The sequence below is a fragment of the Rhinopithecus roxellana genome, chromosome 12 (genome assembly GCF_007565055.1).
Source record: "Rhinopithecus roxellana isolate Shanxi Qingling chromosome 12, ASM756505v1, whole genome shotgun sequence".
Classification (NCBI taxonomy): Eukaryota; Metazoa; Chordata; class Mammalia; order Primates; family Cercopithecidae; genus Rhinopithecus; species Rhinopithecus roxellana.
Window position 1 is genome coordinate 89,936,840 of NC_044560.1, and position 23,122 is coordinate 89,959,961.

Below are 23,122 nucleotides of genomic sequence, written 5' to 3' on the forward strand. Positions count from 1 at the left end.
CGCCTGCGCACTTGCGAACCACGGGCTGGGATCGCCGGGGTGTGGCCTGTTTTCATGACGACCAGGACGCTCTGCATCCCCCGTTGCAGGCTGAGCCGAGGGAGGCTGCGTATGCCCGCCCCTCTGGCTGTTGGAGCCGCACCTCTTCCTCTTCCGGTCCCCGTAGCGATTCGGTTTCTTTGCAAGAGGTGAGATTTTGGTAACTGTGCTGGCGTCCGGAGGCAGGGCCCGGGAGCACTGGGACTATTGCGAGAGGAAGGATCGCCGCACGGTAGTAGCGAGCTCATCTTTCTCATCTGGGACCTCGGAAACTGTGGTGACCCATAGGTGCTGGACTTATTGGCTCTCGTCCTGAGAAAGTGCTCACGACTTTGCAGTAGCTGAGGAGGGTGTTTAGAATCATGTATTTTGGTTCCAGCTTTTATCTTTGGAGTCTCCTTGAGTCGTGGCTGACTTGATGTGGGCTTCTGGAGGATGAGCAGTAACGAGCTTGCAATAGCTATTGAGCGCTGTGCGCCAGGCAATGTAGAAAACACGGGTATTTTAAATTTTAATCCTCACAACACCCCTGTAGGGTGCGTACTGTTAATTAAGTGGAGAGGTTAGACGTCCAGTGAGTAGAGCCGAGTCCAATCCGGGCAGTGAATCACGATGCTACGAACTGGTGAAGGAAAGCCACGGATCTTTTTAAGATTTTACTTACTAGGTAGCAACATGTGATTATACTCAAGACACATCAGGATGCAGTCTAGAAGGAAACCACGTGATTGTGTTCCAGGGGCAAACAAAATTAACCCAGTGTCCAAGGTGGAATTATATAGATGAAGAACCGTGTCCTAAGGCTGTGGTCTCTTCAAAGAGAAAACCTGATCAAACCATTTAGCCCCAGTTCTGAACATGTGATTTTCCCAAAATCAGTTACACACATTCGAAAGAATATCATTTAAAAAAAAAAAAAAATCCTGATTTGACAACCTTATGTCTTTGGATTTAGAAGTATTCTTTCACAATCTAGAATTAGAGCTGTTTTTCCCTTGCTGAAATGAGTTTGCAGTTGTCTGTCTTAACAGCTGGTCTTTAGAGCTGCCCATATCTGTTTTGTCCGCGCCCCACCATCACTAGGCTACTTCTCTGATAATATATATAATGTCTAAAAGCCAACCGCTGTTTAGATCTGAAGATCTGTGGGAACCCGCCTACCAATGAGATTGTTCGTTAGGGACACTACGTGATTTGGAGGACAAACAGGATTATTACAGGTTCTGACCAACCCTAGGTCAAAGGACAGCCCTCCCAAAGAATCAGCTGTGTTTGGAATGTCAAGTGATTGAGACTCTCCTTGTGAAGGAGGAAGGGTTCTGACTATGCCCTTTCTGAACTGGCCCTTGAGGTTACCTTTAGGAGGTGACCCCCGGTTTCCATGTTTTGTAGAGGAACCCCATGTAGCTGTAAGCCACCGCGGTTTCCAATCGCAGTTAGCTGGCAAGGAGAGAGCTGTTTGGGGTGACTGCCTCCTGTTGTTCTCTCCATCTACAGCAACACCTGGAATAGAACGGTGACCCCTAGAGTAGTAGTTCCTTTTGCTGTCTTTGCCTTCAGTTTCTCTTTTTTCCCTTAACTGGTTACCATTAACTTCTTTTCCAAATATTTTATGAGTGTCCTTATTATTTGAACTGATGTGTTGAAAATGAGTACAGCTAGTACTAAGTGTGGAAATCTCATTAGAAAGTACAGTTTCCTGTTCATTCAAAATGCATTTCTCATCATTTACACTGTGATTGTCAGGATTTGGCTGGAATACAGAAGATGAATTTAAACTAGGGTACACTGCAGTGTGTGTTTGCTTTTCCACTAACAGATTATAATCAGGGGCAGAAGGGAGTCGCTTCAGTGAATTTGCAGATGTGCTCTGATATTTGGCTACGTTTTGTTTTGCCTTGTTTGCATGGAATTCATTATGTTCCTTCTTCAACTTGTATTTTCCCCATATCCCTCTTTTAATCTTTTTAAAACCTAGGTGGAAAATTTCTAGAATGTTTAAGAAAAGTGAAATAGTGGCTATAGATTGCATAAATAATAGGAATATTGTCTTTTCTGTTGGTCTTGAGACAAAACAGTCGATTATATTTGGACACGGGTGGCCATGGCACTTAAATAGAGGCTCTAAGTGAAATCCATATAAAAGGTACTGTCCAATCATGAATCCAACTTCAACCACAGAGCGAGTGAAAATGTGTATCACATAAGTGCAAAGCAAGGTTCCTCTGAGTGGAGCTTTATTTAGTTTCCTTTTCTCCAGCTGACAAAGCTCTTGCTCCAATCTCCTCCGATCCCTAGGCATTTCAAACTCTACCCGCTCCAGTTCTACTCTTAACTGAGCTTTCATCCTTTGCCTCTCTTCCTCTAGAACTCTCAGTCGGTACAATGCATGGCCCATGTAGACCAGGGATGGTGAAGACACAAATATCACCTGCAGAACCCAATATCTAATGAGGGAGATAGGAAAGGCCTGGTCGTAGCATACATTTCTGCAGCCTGGTTGTTCTGTATTGCAGACGAAGCCGGACTGCTCATCATTCCAGACGTCTTCAGCTGCTACACCCAGAACAAGCATTCGAAATATGAATAGGATGGTGAGCCAGATCTTTCCAATCATGGTGGAGTGGATGTGAACTTCCTCCAGAGTATCTCCAAGGAGATTCCAGTCCCCCATGTTTATTTAGTCAGCCGTCTTAGCTCTGATCCCCATCAAATAAGAAGCAGATAAATTCTTCCATTCTGAAGGGAGCAGCACTATTTCTTAAAGCAAACCTATGGTGAAAATATAACAATATGTCACTTGTATATGCTGGTTGCTTTACTTTTTCCCTAGATAGCTGTGGGGTTTTTTCTCTGTTTGTTTGTTGAGACAGAGTCTCCCTCTGTTGCCGAGGCTGGAGTACAGTGTTGCAGCCACAACTCACTGCAGCCTCAACCTCCCAGGCTCAAGCAATCATCTCCCCTCTCAGCCTCCTAAGTAGCTGGGACTACAGGTGTGTGCCACTACACCCAGATAATTTTTTTCTTTTTTGTAGAGACAGGATCTCACTATATTGCTGCAGCTAGTCTCAAACTCCTAGACTCAAGTGATACTCTTGCCTTGGCCTCCCAAAGTGTGGGGATTACAGGTGTGAGTCACCACACCTGGCCAAAGTGTTAATCTGTTACCAATAATATATTTAAATGTCAGGAATTTAAAATCACTTATATTTAGACATCACAATATAATGAAAAAACATGATACCTGGAGGAGGAGTGTATATGTTCTCTATTAAGAGTATAGGCTGGGCGGGGTGGCTCACACCTATAATCCCAACACTTTGGGAGGCCGAGGTGGGTGGATCATTTGAGGTCAGGAGTTCGAGACCAGCCTGGCCAACATGTTGAAAGCCCGCCTCTACTAAAAATACAAAAATTAGCTAGGCATGGTGGCGGGCGCTTGTAGTCCCAGCTACTCAGGAGGCTGAGGCAGGAGCATCACTTGAACCTGGAAGGCAGAGGTTGCAGTGAGCCAAGATCATGCCACTGCAGTCCAGCCTGGGCGACAGAGTGAGACTCCATCTCAAAAAAATTTTAAAAAAGAGTATAATTTTAGGCCATGTGCATTGGCTCATGCCTGTAATCCCAGCACTTTGGGAGGCCAAGGTGGGCAGATCATCTGAGGTCAAGGGTTCGAGACCAGCCTGGCCAACATGGTGAAACCCCGTCTCTACTAAAAATACAAAAATTAACCGGGTGTGGTGGCAGGTGCCTGTAATCCCAGCTACTCGGGAGGCTGCGGCAGGAGAATCACTTGAACCCGGGAAGCAGAGGTTGCAGTGAGTGGAGATTATGCCACTGCACCCCAGCCTGGGCAAAAGAGCAAGATTCCATGTCAAAAAAAAAAAAAAATATATATATATATGTACACACATATACACACACACACATATATGTATAAAATTGTACGCTGGGCACGGTGGCTCATGCCTATACTCCTAGCATTTTAACAGGCTGAGATGAGAGGATTGCTTGAGGCCAAGAGTTCAACACCAACCTGGTCAACATTAGAGAGACCCTGTCTCTTAAAAAAAAATGAAATTTAAATTTAAAAAATAATATAATTGTAGGATTTCTCATCAGAGAGGAGTCATCTTACTTAGCTGAAGTTTATTATTGTTGTTGTTGGGGTTTTTTTTGTTTGTTTGTTTGTTTTGAGACGGAGTTTTGCTCTTATTGCCCAGGCTGGAGTGCAATGGCACAATCTCAGCTCACCACAACCTTCGCCTCCTGGGTTCAAGCAATTCTCCTGCCTCAGCCTCCCAAGTAGCTGTGATTACAGGCATGTGCCACCATGCCCAGCTAATTTTGGATTTTCAGTAGAGACGGTGTTTCTCCATGTTGGCCAGGCTGGTCTGGAACTCCTGGCCTCAGGTGATCTGCCTGCCTTGGCCTCCCAAAGTGCTGGGATTACAGGCGTGAGCCACTACACCCAGCCTTTTATTGTTTTTCAACTGAGAACTTTTGGAAAGGTTTCTAAAACTGCTAACTTGACCTTAACCTTATTTAAGATTATTTGATATAAAAGTTATAACAAAGTCAGTTTTTTTCCCCCAACATGCCATTACTGGCTTGAAAAGTCAGTAATTTTTTTTCCTTTCTTTCTTTTTTTTGGGACGGAGTCTTGCTCTGTCACCAGGCTGGAGTGCAGTGGCGCAATCTCAGCTTACTGCAGCCTCCCCTTCGTGGGTTCAAGCGATTCCCCTGCCTCAGTCTCTTGAGTAGCTGGGACTACAGGCGCCTGCCAGCACCCCCAGATCATTTTTTGTATTTTAGTAGACACAGGGTTTCACCATGTTGGCCAGGATGATCTCGATCTCCTGACCTCGTGATCCACCCGCCTCGGCCTCCCAAAGTGCCAGGATTACAGGCGTGAGCCACCGTGCCCAGCCAAAAAGTCAGTGATTTTTAAATCTCATTTATACACATAGGAAAATGAATATGCTTCATTTGATAATTCAGTAAGATACAGCATTTAATGAAGCCAAAGGAAATAGATCTGGCTCTCACAGGAATTTAGATTAGTTTTTTTAATCCAAATTGAAATAAATTTGAAATAAATTCTGGTTTCTTCCTGGCAGTTGGTGAACATTTCAGATATTCATCTCAGTAATATTTATGAATATGAATAAAGTACTTATTATACTTTACTATGAAAAAGTACACTTTTTTCTTTTTTTTTTTTTTTTTTTTTGGCGGGGGAGACAGTCTCACTCTGTTGCCCATACTAGAGTGCAGTGGCAGGATCTTGGCCCACGCAACCTCCACTTCCCAGGTTCAAGTGATTCTTATGCCTCAGCCTCCCAAGTAGACTACAGGGAAGCGCCAACACGCTCGGCTAATTTTTGTATTGTTAGTAGAGACGGAGGTTCACCATGTTGGCCAGGCTGGTCTTAAACTCCTGACCTTGAGTGATCGGCCCGCCTCAGCCTCCCAAAGTGAGCCACCGTGCCCGGCCCAAATTTTGTAAATTCTTATCATGTTAAAATGAACTTCAAGCCCGGCACAGTGGCTCACACCTGTAATCCCAGCACTTTGGGAGGCCGATGCGGGTCACCTGAGGTCAGGAGTTCGAGACCAGCCTGGCCAACCTGGTGAAACACTGTCCCTATAAAAATACAAAAAATTAGCTGGGCATGGTAGCAGGCATCTGTAACCCCAGCTACTCAGGAGGCTGAGGCAGGAGAATCGCTTGAACCTGGGAGGTGAAGGTTGCAGTGAGCTGAGATCATGCCATCGCACTCCAGCCTTGGTGACAAGAGCGGAAACTCTGTCTCAAAAAAAAAAAAAAAAAAAAAAAAAAGAACTCCAAAAGAACTCCAAAAATTCTCAACTATTTTATGGTACCAAAATCTTTTTTTTTTTTTTTTTTTTTTTTGAGACGAAGTTTCCCTCTTATCGCCCAGGCTGGAGTGCAATGGCACAATCTCCGCTCACCGCAACCTCCACCTCCCAGGTTCAAGTGATTTGCCTGCCCCAGGCTGCAGAGTAGCTGGGATTACAGACATACGCCACCATGCACAGCTAATTTTGGATTTTTAGTAAAGATGGGGTTCCTCCATATTGGTCAGGCTGGTTTTGAACTCCCGACCTCAGGTGATCCGCCCGCCTCGGCCTCCCAAAGTGCTGGGATTTCAGGTGTGAGCCACAGTGCCCAGCCTTGTGGTACCAGAATCTCATTATAGATACTACTTGAAAGAGATTGTTCACTGGTATAGTGATCGTATTATGGAAACTTTCGCTGTAGCAGTATTTGACCTATTTAAGACATATAGCTGCTCTCTTGAAGGAAACAGTGGGGCAAGTTATAATTTAGCTGCTTGGATTATTTGCCAGTAGATTCCATATTAAGGTTGGTATCCCAGGTTATCTCAGAGGAAATATACCCCAAAAGAAAGATTTTTAAAAAGTGAATGTTTTCATTATTTTTCATTTAAAATATAAATATTTTCTATTTTTCCTGTCCCCTTTATATAAAGGGAACTGTTACACAATCAAACAAACTGCTAAGATACAAGATGTGTTCATCACTAAAATCCTGGTGAGTATGTTGTTTCCCCCATCTTACAGATGAGGAAACAGAAGCACAACTTAATTTACCTGAGGTCACACAGCTGGAGCTGGCGTTCAAACCCAATCATTGTGGCTCTAGAGTCAGCTCTTTAAATTTTTTACTAAACTATTATTTTTCCTCTATGAGCAAACTTCAGATTTGCCAGAAAGAAGCATTAAGAGATCATCTGTTTTAAGTTTAATCATTTAAATTTAGGAATGTCAAATAGTGATAGCTTTGGCTTTTTAAATAACTAGTTCTAGAGTCTTTAGTTCCTTTCTTCAGCCATTGTTCTGTTAATATGATTTGCAAAAGCATCAACCTTCTAAAATATAGCTGTATTCCTGAGATAGAGAAACTTTCCATTGACTTTATTATGTTAATAATAGCATACTCTGGCCAGGCGCAGTGGCTCACGCCTGTAATCCCATCACTTTAGGAGGCCAAGGCCAACGGATCCCTTGAGGTCAGGAGTTTGAGACCAGCCTGGCCAACATGGTTGAAACCCTTTCTCTATTAAAAATACAAAAATTAGTCGGGCGTGGTGGTGGGCACCTGTAGTCCCAGCTACTCAGGAAGCTGAGGCAGCAGAATCACTTGAACCCAGAGGCAGAGGTTGCAGTGAACCGAGATCACACCATTGCACTCCAGCCTGGGCAACAGAGCAAGACTCTGTCTCGAAAAAATAATAATAATAGCATACTCTGACCCAACAACCGAAAGCACTTTAAAACGTAAGCAAGTTGGCCAGGCGCGGCGGCTCACACCTGTAATCCCAACACTTTGGGAGACAGAGGCAGGCGGATCACGAGGTCAGGAGTTCGAGACCAGCCTGACCAACATGGTGAAACCCCATCTCTACTAAAAATACAAAAATTAGCCGGGCATGGTGGCGCATGCCTATAATCCCAGCTACGCAGGAGGTTGAGGCAGGAGAATCACTTGAACCCCGGAGGGGAAGGTTGTAGTGAGCCAAGATCTGGCCACTGCATTCTAGCCTGGGCGACAGAGTGTGAAACTCTGTCTCAAAAAAAAAAAAAAAAAAAATGTAAGCAAGTCTAATTTATGGTTCATAAATAATAATAATAATGTAAGCAAAGATGTAATTCATGTTGTTTATAATAGTCATAAGCTAAAAACATTAAATAATTATCAATACAAGAAAAACTGGTGAAATAATGGACCACATCCACGGTGTGATACTATGCAACCAGTAGAAATGTTAAACATACATAAAAAGGCATTTGATACTTCATTTCAGTGAAATTGATGTTATAAAATAAAATAGTATGGCCCCATTATTATCAATTTAGTTACATTTACAAATGTATACAAAAAAGTCTGGAAGGATATTCATGAAAATATTAACTGTGATTAGCTCTGGATGTTGGGATTATAAATTATATACTTAATATATTGTAATTATATGTATTTTAATTTTTTACTATGAGCATTTTACTTTTATAATCATAAAAAGAAATAAAGGATTTTTTTTTTCATAAAGGACAACACATAGTATTTCCTGAAAGAAGGAACAGTATTATTTAGCTACAAATTAAAGCTTTCTTAGCAAATGACGTAAAAACTAGTATACATAAATACAGTCCCATAGAATTCAAAAGAAAAAGATAAAAACATTTGAAACAACTCTTTCTTAATAAGCTAAAACAGAGAGTTTAACACAAACCTTTCTTAGTTTAGGTAAATCTGAGAAGCAAACCATATTTAGCATGGCCATCTTCAATTTATTTTCTGAATGTGTCCCTTTGCAGGTATAGAGCAGATTCAGTTCAGTTCAATGTAGTTAGTGAGTCATCCATCAACTAAAATCCATTTCCCTTTCTGCTTATCCTTGCTTCTAAAACAGCACCGTCCAATAGAACTTTCTGCAACAATGGAAATACTCTATCTGTGCTAGCCAATAAGGCAGCCAGTAGCCAAATGTAGCTATTGAACACTTGCAATATAGTTTGTGTATCAGAGCAATTGAATTTTTAATTTCAAATAATTTTAATAAAAATGTAAAGAGCTACAACTACCTAATGGCTGCTTTATTGGACAGCACAGATAAAGAATGCTTATAATAGTCCTAATAACACACTGCAGTCTAGAAGACTAAAGTCATGAGCCCCAAATTAAGCTGAGTAAATGATTCCTCCATAACTCAGAGATGTCAAATTTAAAATGACAGGAGATATTTGTGTGCTGTTTGTACTGTGATTTTTGCCACTGGGGGAACCCAATAAAATATCATTGTTTTTGTGCAATAAACCATGATTCTAGAACCAAAAAAGTCTTTCTTACTAGATAATAACGTCTTGGTCATCTGCCTTAATAAATGGGTCATGTCCGATTTCATAGATAGGTCCTGATTCTCTCTCCCATGTTCTGTTATTAACAATTACATTGTATTTTAGGTCATTAGAGGCCTCTTCAGAGCTAGTGATCTGGCAGGTTGAGCATAACACATAGATATTTCTTCCCTGGGCTTCTTTGCCAATAATAGCTACTTCTCAGATTAAATACAAACATTTCACTAGGGACACACACATATATATATATTTATTTATATTTTTTATATTTTATATTTATATATTTATCTATAGTTATATATTTTATATAATATATAATATTTTTTATATTTATATATAGACACATACACACAATATAGTCATGTTTCTATATTGTGTATGAATTACATATGTGTAACATAAATTATTAATAAATTTGAAAAGTGCTCAACCTCAGTAGAAAATACACATTTAAGTGAAATATTATTTTTTAACTATCAAAATGCAAAATTTTCAAGATTTATAATACCTTCTTTTGGCAAAGTAGGGAGGCACTGTTACTCTCATATCCTGTAGGTAAGAATATAAATGGATACAGCTATTTAAAAGGCAATTTAAACCTATCAAAATTAGCATAGCCTTTCTGCCTCTGGATACTTGAAATATTCACTCAGCATACACACTCAGAGACACACTGCACATGCTAGGCTGTTCACATGGCACTGTTGGTAATTATACAAAAGCAGCAACAATTTACATGTCCGACAGAGGAATGGTTAGCTATGGTACATCTATATCATTCAGCAATTCAGAGAATAAAGATCTCTATGAACTAATAGAGAAAGGTCCCTAGGTCATGTTGTAAAGCAAGTTATAGAACAATACATGTATCACATTTATCCTGCTAAAACCTACATTTTATAAAAATATCTAACTAGAGGCCGGGCGTGGTGGCTCACATCTGTAATCCTAGCACATTGGGAGGCCGAGACAGGCGGATCACCTGAAGTCAGGAGTTCAAGACCAGCCTGGCCAACGTGGTGAAACCCAGTCTCTATTAAAAATACCAAAAATTAGCCAGGCATGGTGATGCATTCTTATAATCCCAGCTACCTGGGAGGCTGAGGCAGGAGAATTGCTTGAACCTGGGAGGCAGAGGTTGCAGTGAGCCGAGATGGTGCCACTGCACTCCAGCCTGGGTGACAGAGAAAGACCCTGTCTCAAGAAAAAAAATACATATATATATATACACACACACACACATACACATATATATAATACATATGCATATATATATATATATATATATATAGCTACAATTGATTAACAAAAACTTTTCCTAGTTGAGGCAAATCTGAGAAGCAAATGATGCTTAGGGAGAGTTATACCATGGACACCTCTAATTTGTTCTTTGAATTTGTCCCTTTGAGGGTATAGAGCAGATTCAGTGAAGTTCAGTACGGTGGATGAATTGGCCATTAACTTAAACCCATTTTCCTTTCTGCTCATCCTACATAGAAAAAAGTCTGCAAGGATACATACCATACTGTTGTGACCACTGATGATGGTCATCACTAGGGAAAAACAGCAGGTTTGAAGTGAGAAGGTAAAAGGAGATTTTGTTTGTTTGTTTATTTAAGACAGGGTCTCACTCTGTCACCCAGGCTGGAGGGCAGTGGCATGATCTAGCTCACTGTAACCTTGAACTCCTGGGTTCCAGTGATCCTCCCACCTCAGCCTCCAGAGTAGCTAGAACTACAGGCAAGCACCACCACACCTGGCTATTTTTTATTTTTTTATAGAGTTCTTGAATGTTACCCAGGCTGTTCTCAAACTCCTGGGCTCAAGCAGTCCTCCCACCTTAGCCTCCCAAAGTGCTGAGATAATAGGCATGAGCCAATGCACCTGGCTGAAGATTTTATCTTTTAACTTCTTGTTTGAATCTTTATTTAACCAAGAACATGCTCATAAGGCCAGGCATGGTGGCTCACACCTGTAATCCCAGCACTTTGGGAGGCTGAGGCGGGTGGATCACTTGAGGTCAGGAGTTTGAGACCAGCCTGGCCAACATGGTGAAACACCGTCTCTACTAAAAATACAAAAATTAGCTGAGCGCAGTGGCTCATGCCTGTAATCCCAGCACTTTGGGAGGCGGAGGTGGGTGGATCACCTGAGGTCAGAAGTTCAAGACCAGCCTAGCCAACATGGTGAAACCTTGTCTGTACTAAAAATACAAAAATTAGCCAGGCATGGTTGTAGGCGCCTATAATCTCAGCTACTCAGGAGGCTGAGGCAGGAGAATCATTTGAACCCGGGGGGTGGAGGTTGCAGGGAGCCGAGATTGTGCCATTGCACTCCAGCCTAGGCAGTAAGAGCGAAACTCAGTCTCAAAAAAAAATAAAAAATTAGGGGCCGGGCGTGGTGGCTCATGCCTGTAATCCCAACACTTTGGGAGGCCAAGGTAGGCAGATCACCTGAGGTCCTGAGGTCGGGAGTTAGAGACCAGCCTGGTCAGCATGGTGAAACCCCATCTCTACTAAAAAAAAAAAAAAAAAAAAAAAAAATACAAAAATTAGCTGGACTTGGTGGCAGCCACCTGTAATTCCAGCTACTCAGGAAGCTGAGACAGGAGAATCACTTGAACCCGGGAGGCGGAGGTTTCAGTGAGCCAAGATTGGGCCACTGCACTCCAGCCTGGGTGACAGAGCAAGACTCCATCTTAAAAAAAAAAATGAGCCAGGTGTGGTGGCGCACACCTGTAATCCCAGCTACTCGGGAGGCTGAGGTAGGAGAATTGCTTGAACCCAGGAGGCAGAGGTTGCAGTGAGCCAAGATCTGCCCACTGCACTCCAGCCAGGGAAACAGAGCGAGACTCCATCTCATAAAAAAGAAAAAAAAGAACACACTCATATTCCCATGTTCATACTTAAATTTAACTTTTGAAACACATTTCTGATCAGTTTTTCTCAAAATATTAAAGTATTAACTTTTCTCACTATATCTAAGTGCATATGCCCTTCATAATACAGTAACATGTTTAGATGGGTGTTTAATAAATACGTTGATGATAAAAGAAAAAATTATGTTTCCTGTATTCCGATGACCTAAAACTACCATTTCCAAAAACATAATAAACCACAGTCTGAATTCTACACAGAAAAAGGACGACACATGCTTCTCAGCTTTCAGGTATGACATTTTACCTTTTGTAAATAAATCCTACCCACTCCTAGGAGAGCCATGAGCCACACGAAGGATGACAGTCTGATCACAGATGAGAATCTAAAGTCTAGGTATATAGTGTGCACCAGAAAGCCAGTGCCAAGTTCCTTGGGATCTTAGACACGGTATCAGAATCTTAAACTAGCAATCCAGAAAATCCTCAGTCTTCTTCTATGAGATATTTCCACCATTCATGGTGTACCCCGCATAGATGTTTGTTCCTGTACTCCTATGATACTCTTCAGTATTTGGGGAACACAGTACTGTTGGACCTATAGGAGAGACTACAGGTTTCCAAGTCATTATCTATGTTTAAATTCTGCTCCCCTCAGACAAGTACATAATTCTTTAAGGGTTTATTTAAGGGATTCTTTACGATTACTCTAAGATGCAGAGTAATAACTACCTCTCTGTGTTGTTGATAACATTATCAATAAAGTATGTAAAACACCTCAAACAGTACTGATCTATCTTCTCAAACAGTGATCTATTTAAAAGTGATTATCAGGAGTCTGACACAGGTATAAAAAGTTTTTATTATCAGCATTGTACAGTATTCATAGATTTTATGAAGCATTCTCCAAAATACATCCTCCAAGGAGAGGTCTGTTTTATAGAATACCCTATGCCTGGGAAAGAAAGACCCAATCTCTAGTTTTGTTTTGTTTTTTGAGACGGAGTGTCGCTCTGTCACCCATGCTGGAGTGCAGTGGTGTGATCTCGGCTCACTGCAACCTTCGCCTCCCAGGTTCAAGCAATTCTCCTGCCTCAGTCTCCCAAGTAGCTGGGACTACAGGCACGCAGTGCCACACCCAGTTAATTTTTGTATTTTCTTTAGTAGAGACAAGGTTTCACCATATTGGTCAGGCTGGTCTCGAACTCCTGACCTCAGGTGATTTCACCCACCTCAGCCTCCCAAAGTGCTGGGATTAGAGGCATGAGCCACTGCTCCTGGCCCCAATCTCCAGTTTTTACTGCCCTTCTTTTCTCTCTTCTTCTTCCCTTTCTACATTAAGAAGCCTCTTCCTTAAATCCTAAGGTCCTTTTGTAGGCAGTCTTTGCAACTGATGAGTTTAATGCTGTTTTTTCCTCTATATAAAGTTGTTAACCTTTGCTGAGACTTCTGTTTCTTCATAGAGTCTTCCTTTTTTCCCCCCATCCAGATGGCTCTTTTTATTAATTGGCTTATAATAGGGGCAGGTCAGTTTGCTGGAGATAGGAAAATGTTGAAAAACACAGCAAATAAGACACAAGCTAAATAAGCAACAATTGCTATCCAAAACCTTGGATCTTTCAGCAGTGCTTTATCAAAGCAGCTAAACACCGTGTAGCCGATGGACATTCCAGCAAATCCACCTGCAATGTGAGCTGCAAAAGACACCTTGGGAGAAAAGGAGAAAATGGAAATAAGTGAAGACAATGCTAATTGTGTATTTCAGTTGCATCTCTCTTATTCAAACACAAATATTATCACAGTCAAACAAGAGTCTTAAAAGTCTAGAGAACTAGGGGTAAGACAAAAGAGACACAAAACTCTGTGTGCACAGAGAGAAGGAGATACTCTGAAACATACAAAGCTAAGAAATGTCATTTTCACCCATTCTTTTTTTTTTTTTTTTTTTTTTTTTTTTTTTTTTGAGGTGGAGTCTTGCTCTGTTGCCCGGGCTGGAGTGCAGTGGCCAGATCTCAGCTCACTGCAAGCTCTGCCTTCCGGGTTCACGCCATTCTCCTGCCTCAGCCTCCCGAGTAGCTGGGACTACAGGCGCCCGCCATCTCGCCTGGCTAGTTTTTTGTATTTTTTAGTAGAGACGGGGTTTCACCGTGTTAGCCAGGATGGTCTCGATCTCCTGACCTCGTGATCCGCTCATCTCGGCCTCCCAAAGTGCTGGGATTACAGGCTTGAGCCACCGCGCCCAGCTTTCACCCATTCTTAAAGTACAAAAGACAGAGAAATTGTTTCTCATTCTTGATCATCATTGCATTTAAAATAATTCTATATGATGCCAACTAAGAGAATGGTTGAGTTGCCATGAGGGATCTCTATAGCAGCATAATCTGATTACACATACATGGGGTGTCACATTTAAAACACAAGTAATAACGTACACAACAAATACCCAAACAGAAACTACCAAATTCAAAGATAAATCCCAGCAAAACTGGAAATTTTTGTCAATTTTCTTTATTGTCAGTTTGTAGAACTCAAATTTTCATTGCTGTTTTCCAATCTGCTTTTTTGTTTTGTTTTGTTTTTTGAAATGGGATCTCAACTCTGTCACCCAGGCTGGAGTGCAGTGGCATGATCACAGCTCACTGCAGACTCAACCTCTGGGACTCAAGCAATCCTCCCATCTCAGCCTCCCAAGTAGCTGGGACTACAGGCACATGCCACCATGCCTGGCTAAACCAATTTGCTTTTTATTCTATGTGGACCGGAAAATCCATTCTCTCCTGTTTTCTGGGGTTTTGTTGTTGTTGTTGTTGTTGTTTTGTTTTGTTGAGATGGAGTCTCACTCTGTCACCCAGGCTGGAATGCAGTGACGCAATCTCGGCTCACTGCAACCTCCACCTCCCGGATTCAAGCGATTCTCCTACCTCAGCCTCCCGAGTAGCTGGGATTACAGGTGCCTGCCACCAAGCCCAGCTAATTTTTGTATTTTTAGTAGAGACAGGGTTTCACCATATTGGCCAGGCTGGTCTCGAACTCCTGACCTTGTGATCCGCCAGTCTCGGCCTCCCAAAGTGCTGGAATTACAGGCGTGAGCCACCGCGCCTGGCCATTCTCTCCTGTTTTGGAATAGCTACCAATATGGCAGGTGCAGTGAAGTAGAGCCAGTGATTAGGGCTATAAGACAGTTAAGTAGGAAGGACAATTCAAACGTCTGATTTTCTTAAAAATATTCTTAACTTCCAAATGGAAATTTGGCTGCCCTAAATCACAGCGTTGTAACCCCTATTTGATAACCCTTTTTGACAGTAAACAAATTTCCATTTTATAAAAGAAAGAAACTGAACTCACCGGAGACCCATCTTCAGGAACAAAGAACCTTCTGTAGAGAGCAAATCCCATGTCTAACACAACTAGAAGGAAAAACACCCTGATAAAGGCTCAGAATCTCCGCAAGAGTACACCAAATGTTTTTGGTTCCCCTCTAATAATAATAATACTAGCTATCATTTATTGAGACTTAACTCTGTGACAGGTGCTTTTCTAAGAGATTTTTTAACTCATTAATCTTCATCACAACCCTATGAAGTAGGAACTATCATTATCCCATTTTACAGATTTATTCATCCAACAAGCATTCATTGTCCTCTATGTGTCAGGCATCATTCTAGCTGGTAGATAGGCAGCAGTGGGCAGATCTAACAGACCTGCCTCATGTAGCTGACAAATTGTTGGCAGGTGTGGTGGGGGGTGATTGGCAGGGAGGCAAACAAATAAGTAAAACATACAGTATGTCAAATAGTGCTATGAGCTATGGAGCAAATACAAAGAGAGGAAGAAGAACTAGGAATGTCAGATGTCAAGTGTGATTTCCAATAGGGGTATCAAGGAGGATCTCTGAGAATATGATGCTGGACAGAGGGAAGGGTCCAAGTCATGCTGCTATTTGACACAAGAGTGTTTCAGAGAGAGGGAAGACCAAGTACAAAGTCCCTAAGCAGGAATATGCCTGGTGTGTTTGAAAAATACCAAAGCAGTTGAGCTGGCTGGATCAGTGGTTTTCAAAGTGGTTTTTACCAAGACCAGCAGTATCAGCTTCACCTGGAAACTTACTAGAAATGAAAACTCTTAAACCTACCCCAGACCTACTGAACCAGAAACCTTGAGGGTGAGACTCAGCTTTCTGTTTTTGTTTTTAGAAGGTGAGTTGTACACTCCTTAGCAGATTCCAACTTCCATGGCTGTGTTTTCCAACTACCAACTGTGGTCAAGTTGTTGTTTCCAACAACTTTGTTTTAACGAGACCTCCAGGTGATTCAGGACTAGAATTAGGGATAAGGTTGTGGGTGATGACATCAAACAGGTAGCAGGGGACAGATTATGTAGGGTCTATATGGGCCATTGTAAGGACTTCAACTTTTACTGAGTGATAGGAAGTCTTTGAAAGCTCTTGAACACAGGAGTGACATGATACATTTTGTTTGTTTGTTTGTTTGTGACAGAGTCTCAACTCTGTCGCCCAGGCTGGAGTGCAGTAGTGCAGTCTTGGCTCACTGCAACCTCCACCTCCCAGGTTCAAGCAATTTTCATGCCTCAGCCTCCTGATTAGCTGGGATTACAGACATGTGCCACCACACCCGGCTAATTTTTGTAGTTGTAGTAGAGACGGGGTTTCACCGTGTTGGTCAGGTTGGTCTCGAACTCTTGAACTGCTGACCTCAGGTGATCCACCTGCCTGAGCTCCCCAAAGTGCTGGGATTACAGGTGCCCGCCACCACGCCCAGTTAATTTTTGTATTTTTAGTAGAGACAGGGTTTCACCGTGTTGACCAGGCTGGTCTCCAACTCTTGAACTCCTGACCTCAGGTGATCCACCCACCTCGGCCTCCCAAAGTGCTGGGATTACAGGCTTGAGTGACCACACTGGTGGTTTTACAAAGATTATTCTAGCTGCCATATAGGAAGCAGACATAAGGGAGCAAGAACAGGAACTGAAAGACCAGCTGGAAAAATACTATTGTAGCAATCAAAGTGAAGAAGGATGGTGGCATTTTATACATAAAGAAACCAAGACACCAAGGCTCCACTCTCAGCCACCATGGTAATTGCCTGTAATTACCATCTGGAGTTCTGAAGGTGTCAGGCCATGAAAGCAAATGATTCCATATTCTCGAATAAAACTGTGAGAGCCAGAAGTTAGGCAGTCTTCAAGTAAGTCAGATCTGTGCTGCAAAAGGAGCTTCTGATTTCTTGGCCTAGAAGAACTCTGCCCTATGTGTGTAGTGCTAGGAAACATCTCTTGCAGCTATCGCATTCCACACCCATCCCCTAATTCCCTGTGCTCTACTTAGTGAGCCACTGTGTCCTAGCAGATGAAAAGACCTAGTCCTTGCCTTTGGGAAAATAGCATCAGGACATGTGTTCTGACTAGATTCCCTTTCAATACTGTATTGATTGATGTTGAAGTCACTGGAAAGAAATTGAGGTCGAGGAAGTATTCAATATTCATTTAATTGTAAATGACTATTACAAAGTATTAGATTAATGAGGCTGTGTCATATTGTCTTTTTGTTTTGTTTGGTTTTGTTTGTTTTGAGACACAGTCTCGCTGTCACCCAGGCTGGAGTGCAGTGGTGCATTCTCAGCTCACTGCAACCTCCGCCTCCTGAGTTTAAGTGATTCTCCTGCCTGAGTCTCCTGAGCAGCTGGAACTACAGGCCCATGTCACCACGCCTGGCTAATCTTTGTATTTTTAGTAGAGACAGGGTTTCACCATGAGACCAGGATGGTCTCAATCTCCTGACCTCGTGAGCCACCCACCTCGGCTTCCCAAAGTGCTGGGATTACAGGAGTGAGCTACTGTGCCTAGCCCATATTTTCAATCATCATTTGCATTTCCTGGTCCGCATAAATAACATGCCCATGGGTCTAGGAAAGTATTTTTAAAAACACTGCCACATAACTGGAAACAGTTACTTTGCTTTAGTCTTCTAGGATAGGAGACCTCCTCTCAGAAAGTCTTTGTAACCAGTAGTATGTCAATTTCTCCAACCAGTGTCTCTCCATCTTGCCCTTTCCTGTATCCGAGTCTGACTCTTTCCTCTTTCCGCTTCCTAGGGGACTTTTCTTCTGGGTTGCTGCTGCCTCTAAACTGAGACATGTCTTCCAACCTGAAAATAAGCCCTTACTCCAAAAAGCCAAACCATTGTCCTCATTAAAAATTTGATATTTACTTTAAAAGAGTTGCCTTCCTATGAATTTTTTTTGAGACAACCTCGCTCTGCCACCCAGACTAGAGTACAGTGGCATGATCACGGCTCACTGCAGCCTCGGCCTCCCAGGCTCAGGCGAATTCTCCCACCTCAGCCTCCTGAGGAGCTGGAACCACAGGCCCACACCACAACACTTGACCAATTTTTTTGTAGAGACGGAGTCTCCCTATGTTGCACAGACTGGTCTCGAACATAGTGCTTGATGAAGGAAGGTTTTTTTGGCCACCTGCCATTCACAATTAAGAATATTTATGGCCGGGCGCGGTGGCTCAAGCCTGTAATCCCAGCACTTTGGGAGGCCGAGACGGGTGGATCACGAGGTCAGGAGATCGAGACCATCCTGGCCTACACGGTGAAACCCCGTCTCTACTAAAAAAAAAAAAAAAAAAAAAAAAAAAAAAAAAAAAAAAAAACTAGCCGGGCGAGATGGCGGGCACCTGTAGTCCCAGCTACTCGGGAGGCTGAGGCAGGAGAATGGCGTAAACCCGGGAGGCGGAGCTTGCAGTGAGCCGAGATTGCGCCACTGCACTCCAGCCTGGGCAACAGAGCGAGACTCTGTCTCAAAAAAAAAAAAAAAAAAGAATATTTATAACTTGGCTGGGCGCGGTGACTCACAGCTATAATCCCATAACTTTGGGAGGCTGAGGCAAGTGGATCACCTGAGGTGAGGAATTCGAGACCAGCCTGACCAATATGGTAAAACCCCATCTCTAGTAAAAATACAAAAATAAACCGGGCGTGGTGGCATGCACCTGTAGACAGGAGAGGCTGAGACAGGAGAACTGCTTGAACCGGGAGGCAGAGGTTGCAGTGAGCCAAGATCACGCCACTACACTCCAGCCCGGGCGACAGAGCAAGACTCCGTCTCAAAAAAAAAAAAAAGAAGAAGAATATTTACAACTTAAAACAATATTGTATACATTTCCAAAGAAACATGTTTCAAATACAAATGCATTTATATTTTATTAATCTGGTATATGTTGTAACTCTTCCCATTTTCAATAGTAGGTAAACCAGGCCAAAGAACTTTTGGAAATGAAGCAGACCGACTGAAGACCCTGTATCTTGAGTGACAACCTTTCTGTGCCCAGACAATGTGTCCTCTGATTCTGGGTGTGACCCTGAACAACTGAGGAGGCAGCTCGGCTCCTGCAGCAGCTCTGCTGTCTCCCAGATACTCACTCTTCCTTCTCTTAGGTTTTGAATTTGTTATGAAGAAAAAAATTAAGAATAGTATAAACTATAAACAAGTGAATTATTTTATCTCAGAGTGAAATATTAATGTTCTTACAATTAAATCATCAATAAACTAAAGAGTCCCTTCCCACAGACATAGTTGCCTCTGTTCCTGTAATGGGGATAATTGAACCCTTGATAGAAATTGCAAAATCCTGTTTTCTTACTATGTGGACAGCCAACATCTTAGGCTTTATCAGGTATAACCTCTGCCTTTGGCTTTCAGGTCTGACCCCAGGGTCTGTCATTCTTCCACAGCCCTCCAGATAGAGAAAACTTCAACTGGAGCAGGTCTGTCAACACCAGTTACCACCCCCACCTTTGATCTTGTTTTCTTCCATGCTCTATGGCCTGCTGTCATCTGGAATCTACCTTTACTCTCAGACTCAGCTGCACTTCCATCGTCTCTTCAGACAGCATTCTTCCTAACGTCCTTTAGCATGTGATTCTAGAATTCTTGGAGATTTCAAAAGCCACATTAGTCACCCTCTTGGTCTGGGCTTCTTGAACAGTTGCCCGCCACCCCCGCCCCGGCCCAGCTCTCTATCATTAATCCTCAACTATCAGCTATCACTCAATACTTATATCCTGGATCAATTTATTTTTTTAATCTGCAAATTTAGAAACTGAGGAAGAAAATAGATTATATCAGTGGTTTCCAAGTTTTCCCTTTGCAGACAAAATCACATACAGCTTCCAATATATGAAAAAGTCCAGTATATAAAACATAAGTGAAGCTATTGTGGTTCAAGTAGAGGGGGTGCCTATGGCTCTATTCTCTTGGCTTCCCTCACTCCATAAAGATAGAAAAAGCAAAAATACGTCCTGTAGGCATGTCTAAGAACCACCCATGAGAGCCTGTAAAACTCCTTTGTTTAATTCTTTCTGCTTAGTGCTGTGAAGTGGACAATTTTTTTCTAACTGTAGGTTTGCAGTTATTCTCCATGTTAGTATTTCGGAAATGTGGAAAGGCCTCCTGAAGGCTAAACCAATAACACTGTGAAAATATTGTGTGAGTTGATTATGCAGAATAGGTCATTCTTGTCAAACCCAACTAAATCAGAGTTGAGAGGCTAGGGGACAAAAGCACTCAGAGCACACGGCACTGCTCCAACAATTGAATTCTCCACAAGCCCAGCTGCTGAAACTACCTGCTCTAACCATAAGACTAGTTTTACCTAATAGCTGCTGAAACAAATTGAGTCTAAGAATCAGGTCTAAACAACACAAGTCTAAGACTAGTTCTCCCCGCTATCATCACTCACCAACCAGCTCCCAAGGGCTGCTCTAGGGCCAATGAGCTTTCTTTCAATATAATATGTAAAATTTATCTTTCTAATAAACCCCCCAGCCTTTTCTTTTGTACTTCAGACATACCATAGACCTCCCAGGTCTGTGTACATGCCCTAAATTGCAATTCTGTGATTCCCAAATAAAATGTTTAGAGATTTGTCTCTATATTTTAGTTTCACTTCAACAGTATGAAGTGTTCACAAAACACACTTACTTATCAGGATGATGACCAGCAGTCTGAAAATTCCAAAGGCAGGAATCATTTCTCGAAAGTTCTTGCAAAGAAATAAATAATAATTATATAAGCTATCTATGGACAAATGAAACCTCAACTCTATTCCGTCTTCATCTGCTCTTCATTTGAAATAATCTTCCAGTGTCAAATACTTGCAAATCAAAGCATGAGTGTCACAGCCAAGTTTTTAAATGTATTTGGGAAGTACAATGCACTTTGGGGAATAAAATGACAAGATATTTAATTTAATGATATAAATGACACAATTTTGCTAGCCAGAAATAATCTCAATAAAAGTAATATAAAATCAACACTTGTCAATAAATAAATAGATAAATAAATGCTGTTAAACTAAGATTGATGAAATATTCTAAGATTTTTGGTTAATATTCATTTGAGGCCGGGCGCGGTGGCTCAAGCCTGTAATCCCAGCACTTTAGGAGGCCGAGACGGGCAGATCACGAGGTCGGGAGATCGAGACCATCCTGGCTAACACAGTGAAACCCCGTCTCTACTAAAAAATACAAAAAAACTAGCCGGGCGAGGTGGTGGGCGCCTATAGTCCCAGCTACTCGGGAGGCTGAGGCAGGAGAATGGCATAAACCCGGGAGGGGGAGCTTGCAGTGAGCTGAGATCCGGCCACTGCACTCCAGCCTGGGCGACAGAGCAAGACTCCGTCTCAAAATATATATATATATATATATATTCATTTGATATTTCTTCATCCTCTTTCCCGGTAATATTTAGCAAAGACTTAACTGAGATTTGAGTATTACCTTAATTTTTTGAGGTAATTTCAAAAACATTCAAAATATTGGTCAAAAATTATTCCAGGGATTTTGGGGGGGGGCTCTTGCGGTGGGGGGGGGGGGTTTGTGAGGGGAGGTAGAAGACAGGGAGGGTCTCACTCTGTCACCCAGGTTGGAGTGCAGCGGTGCAATCTATAGCTCACTGCAGCCTCGAACTCCGAGACTCAAGCCTTCCTCCTGTCTCAGACTCCCGAGTAGCTGGGACTACAGGTGCACGGCAGCGCACCTGGCTCACTGTGGGATTTTAGCTTTGGGTCCCTTGCGTGTCACTGGCGAACTGCTGAGGGAGACATTTCTAATATAATTTATTGAATTACTTGCCCCTTCCCTTTCAAATTAGTAACTCTCTTCCCAAGGAGTAAAGATGCTGAAATAGGCATGTTTACTCTAAATCAATTCTTTTCAAACTCTTGTGACCACGACCTACAGTAAGAAATAGTTTACCTAACAACCCAGTACACACATAAATCAAACAATAACACTGACTTTTTTTTTCTTGGGCTTAACTTTTGGCCACAATTCCTTAAAGTGAGTCTACAACCACTAATGGGTTGCAATCTAAAGTTGAAAAAACCACTTTGCTTAGTGATTTCTATATTTGGAACAGTTTTATAATTGCTTTATACTTTTCTACGTATAATTTTTTTTAAATTTTTTTTGAGATGGAGTCTCACTCTGTCGTCCAGGCTGCAGTGCAGTGGCACAATCTTGGCTCACTGCAGCCTCCACCTCCCAGGTTCAAGCAATTCTCCTGCCTCAGCCTCCAGAGTAGCTGGGACTACAGGCACGTGCCACCACACCCAGCTAATTTTTGTATTTTTAGTAGAGATGGGGTTTCACCATGTTGGCCAGGATGGCCTCGATCTCTTGACTTCATGATTCACCCACCTCGGCCTCCCACAGTGTTGGGATTACAGGTGTCAGCCACCACACCTGGCCAAGAGTATTTCTTATAGCGTTACTTGTAAACATGAAAAGCAGGAATCACCCCAAATTTTTTTCAATGAGCGATTCATTAAATAAATCATGGTGCATCTATATAGAGGATGCTAGGGAGCAGCTGCTAAGCTGGGAGGATTTCTAAGCACTGACATGGGTAGATGGTCAGGATGCTCTGTGATAAAATGCAGAACGATATAAGGGTGATGTCACTGTTATAAGATTAACATTGGTAGGATTTTTAATACATGTAGAAAAAGGTCTGAGCTGCTCTGCCTATGACGTAGTTGTTCTTTTATTCCTTTACTTTCTTAATAAACTTGGTTTCCTTTAAAAAAATAAAAATAAAACGGGCTGAAAAAAAGATATGAAACTGTCAACAATGTCTTTCACCACCCACCCAACTGTTAACAGATACTATATTGAGGACCTTAACTTTCTACTTTTTTATTTAAAATTTTATGTAGTACTCATTACTTTCGAAATCAGAAAAAAAAATGATAAAATATGAAAGGAAACTAGGTGCG

General features: G+C 42.1%; 2 protein-coding genes and 1 long non-coding RNA gene across 5 annotated transcripts in view; 1 reads left to right on the forward strand and 2 right to left on the reverse strand.

Moving 5' to 3' along the window:
- Window positions 1–9: 9 nt before the first annotated feature.
- LOC115900798 lies at window positions 10–2,841 on the forward strand. The gene is made up of 2 exons (XR_004060449.1): window positions 10–188; window positions 2,556–2,841. It is a non-coding gene; the product is annotated as an uncharacterized LOC115900798 (long non-coding RNA).
- On the reverse strand, window positions 338–8,465 carry GJA9 (gap junction protein alpha 9). Its single transcript, XM_010352689.2, has 2 exons — window positions 8,319–8,465; window positions 338–2,811 (listed from the first exon to the last, which is right to left on the reverse strand). The coding sequence occupies exon 2, from the start codon at window positions 2,711–2,713 to the stop codon at window positions 1,169–1,171; it is 1,545 nt and encodes a 514-aa protein (XP_010350991.1). The 5' UTR covers window positions 2,714–2,811; window positions 8,319–8,465; the 3' UTR covers window positions 338–1,168.
- A 4,197-nt stretch (window positions 8,466–12,662) lies between these two features.
- RHBDL2 (rhomboid like 2) overlaps window positions 12,663–23,122 on the reverse strand; it is a 57,661-nt gene continuing 47,201 nt past the window's right edge. For 2 of the 3 annotated variants that reach the window (XM_030942715.1, XM_030942716.1), the window contains 3 exons: window positions 20,827–20,887; window positions 15,164–15,225; window positions 12,909–13,525 (listed from right to left, as the gene is read on the reverse strand). In XM_030942715.1, coding sequence (XP_030798575.1) covers window positions 13,346–13,525; window positions 15,164–15,225; window positions 20,827–20,887 — 303 coding nt within the window. In that variant the 3' untranslated portion in view covers window positions 12,909–13,345. Of the gene's footprint in view, window positions 13,526–15,163; window positions 15,226–20,826; window positions 20,888–23,122 lie in introns of all 3 variants that reach the window. The other variant, XM_010352690.2, reaches the window with a different exon arrangement.

Bases quoted from the DNA above. Each gene is read 5' to 3' on its own strand.
- GJA9 (XM_010352689.2), bottom strand. From the start codon at position 2,713: ATGGGGGACTGGAATCTCCTTGGAGATACTCTGGAGGAAGTTCACATC.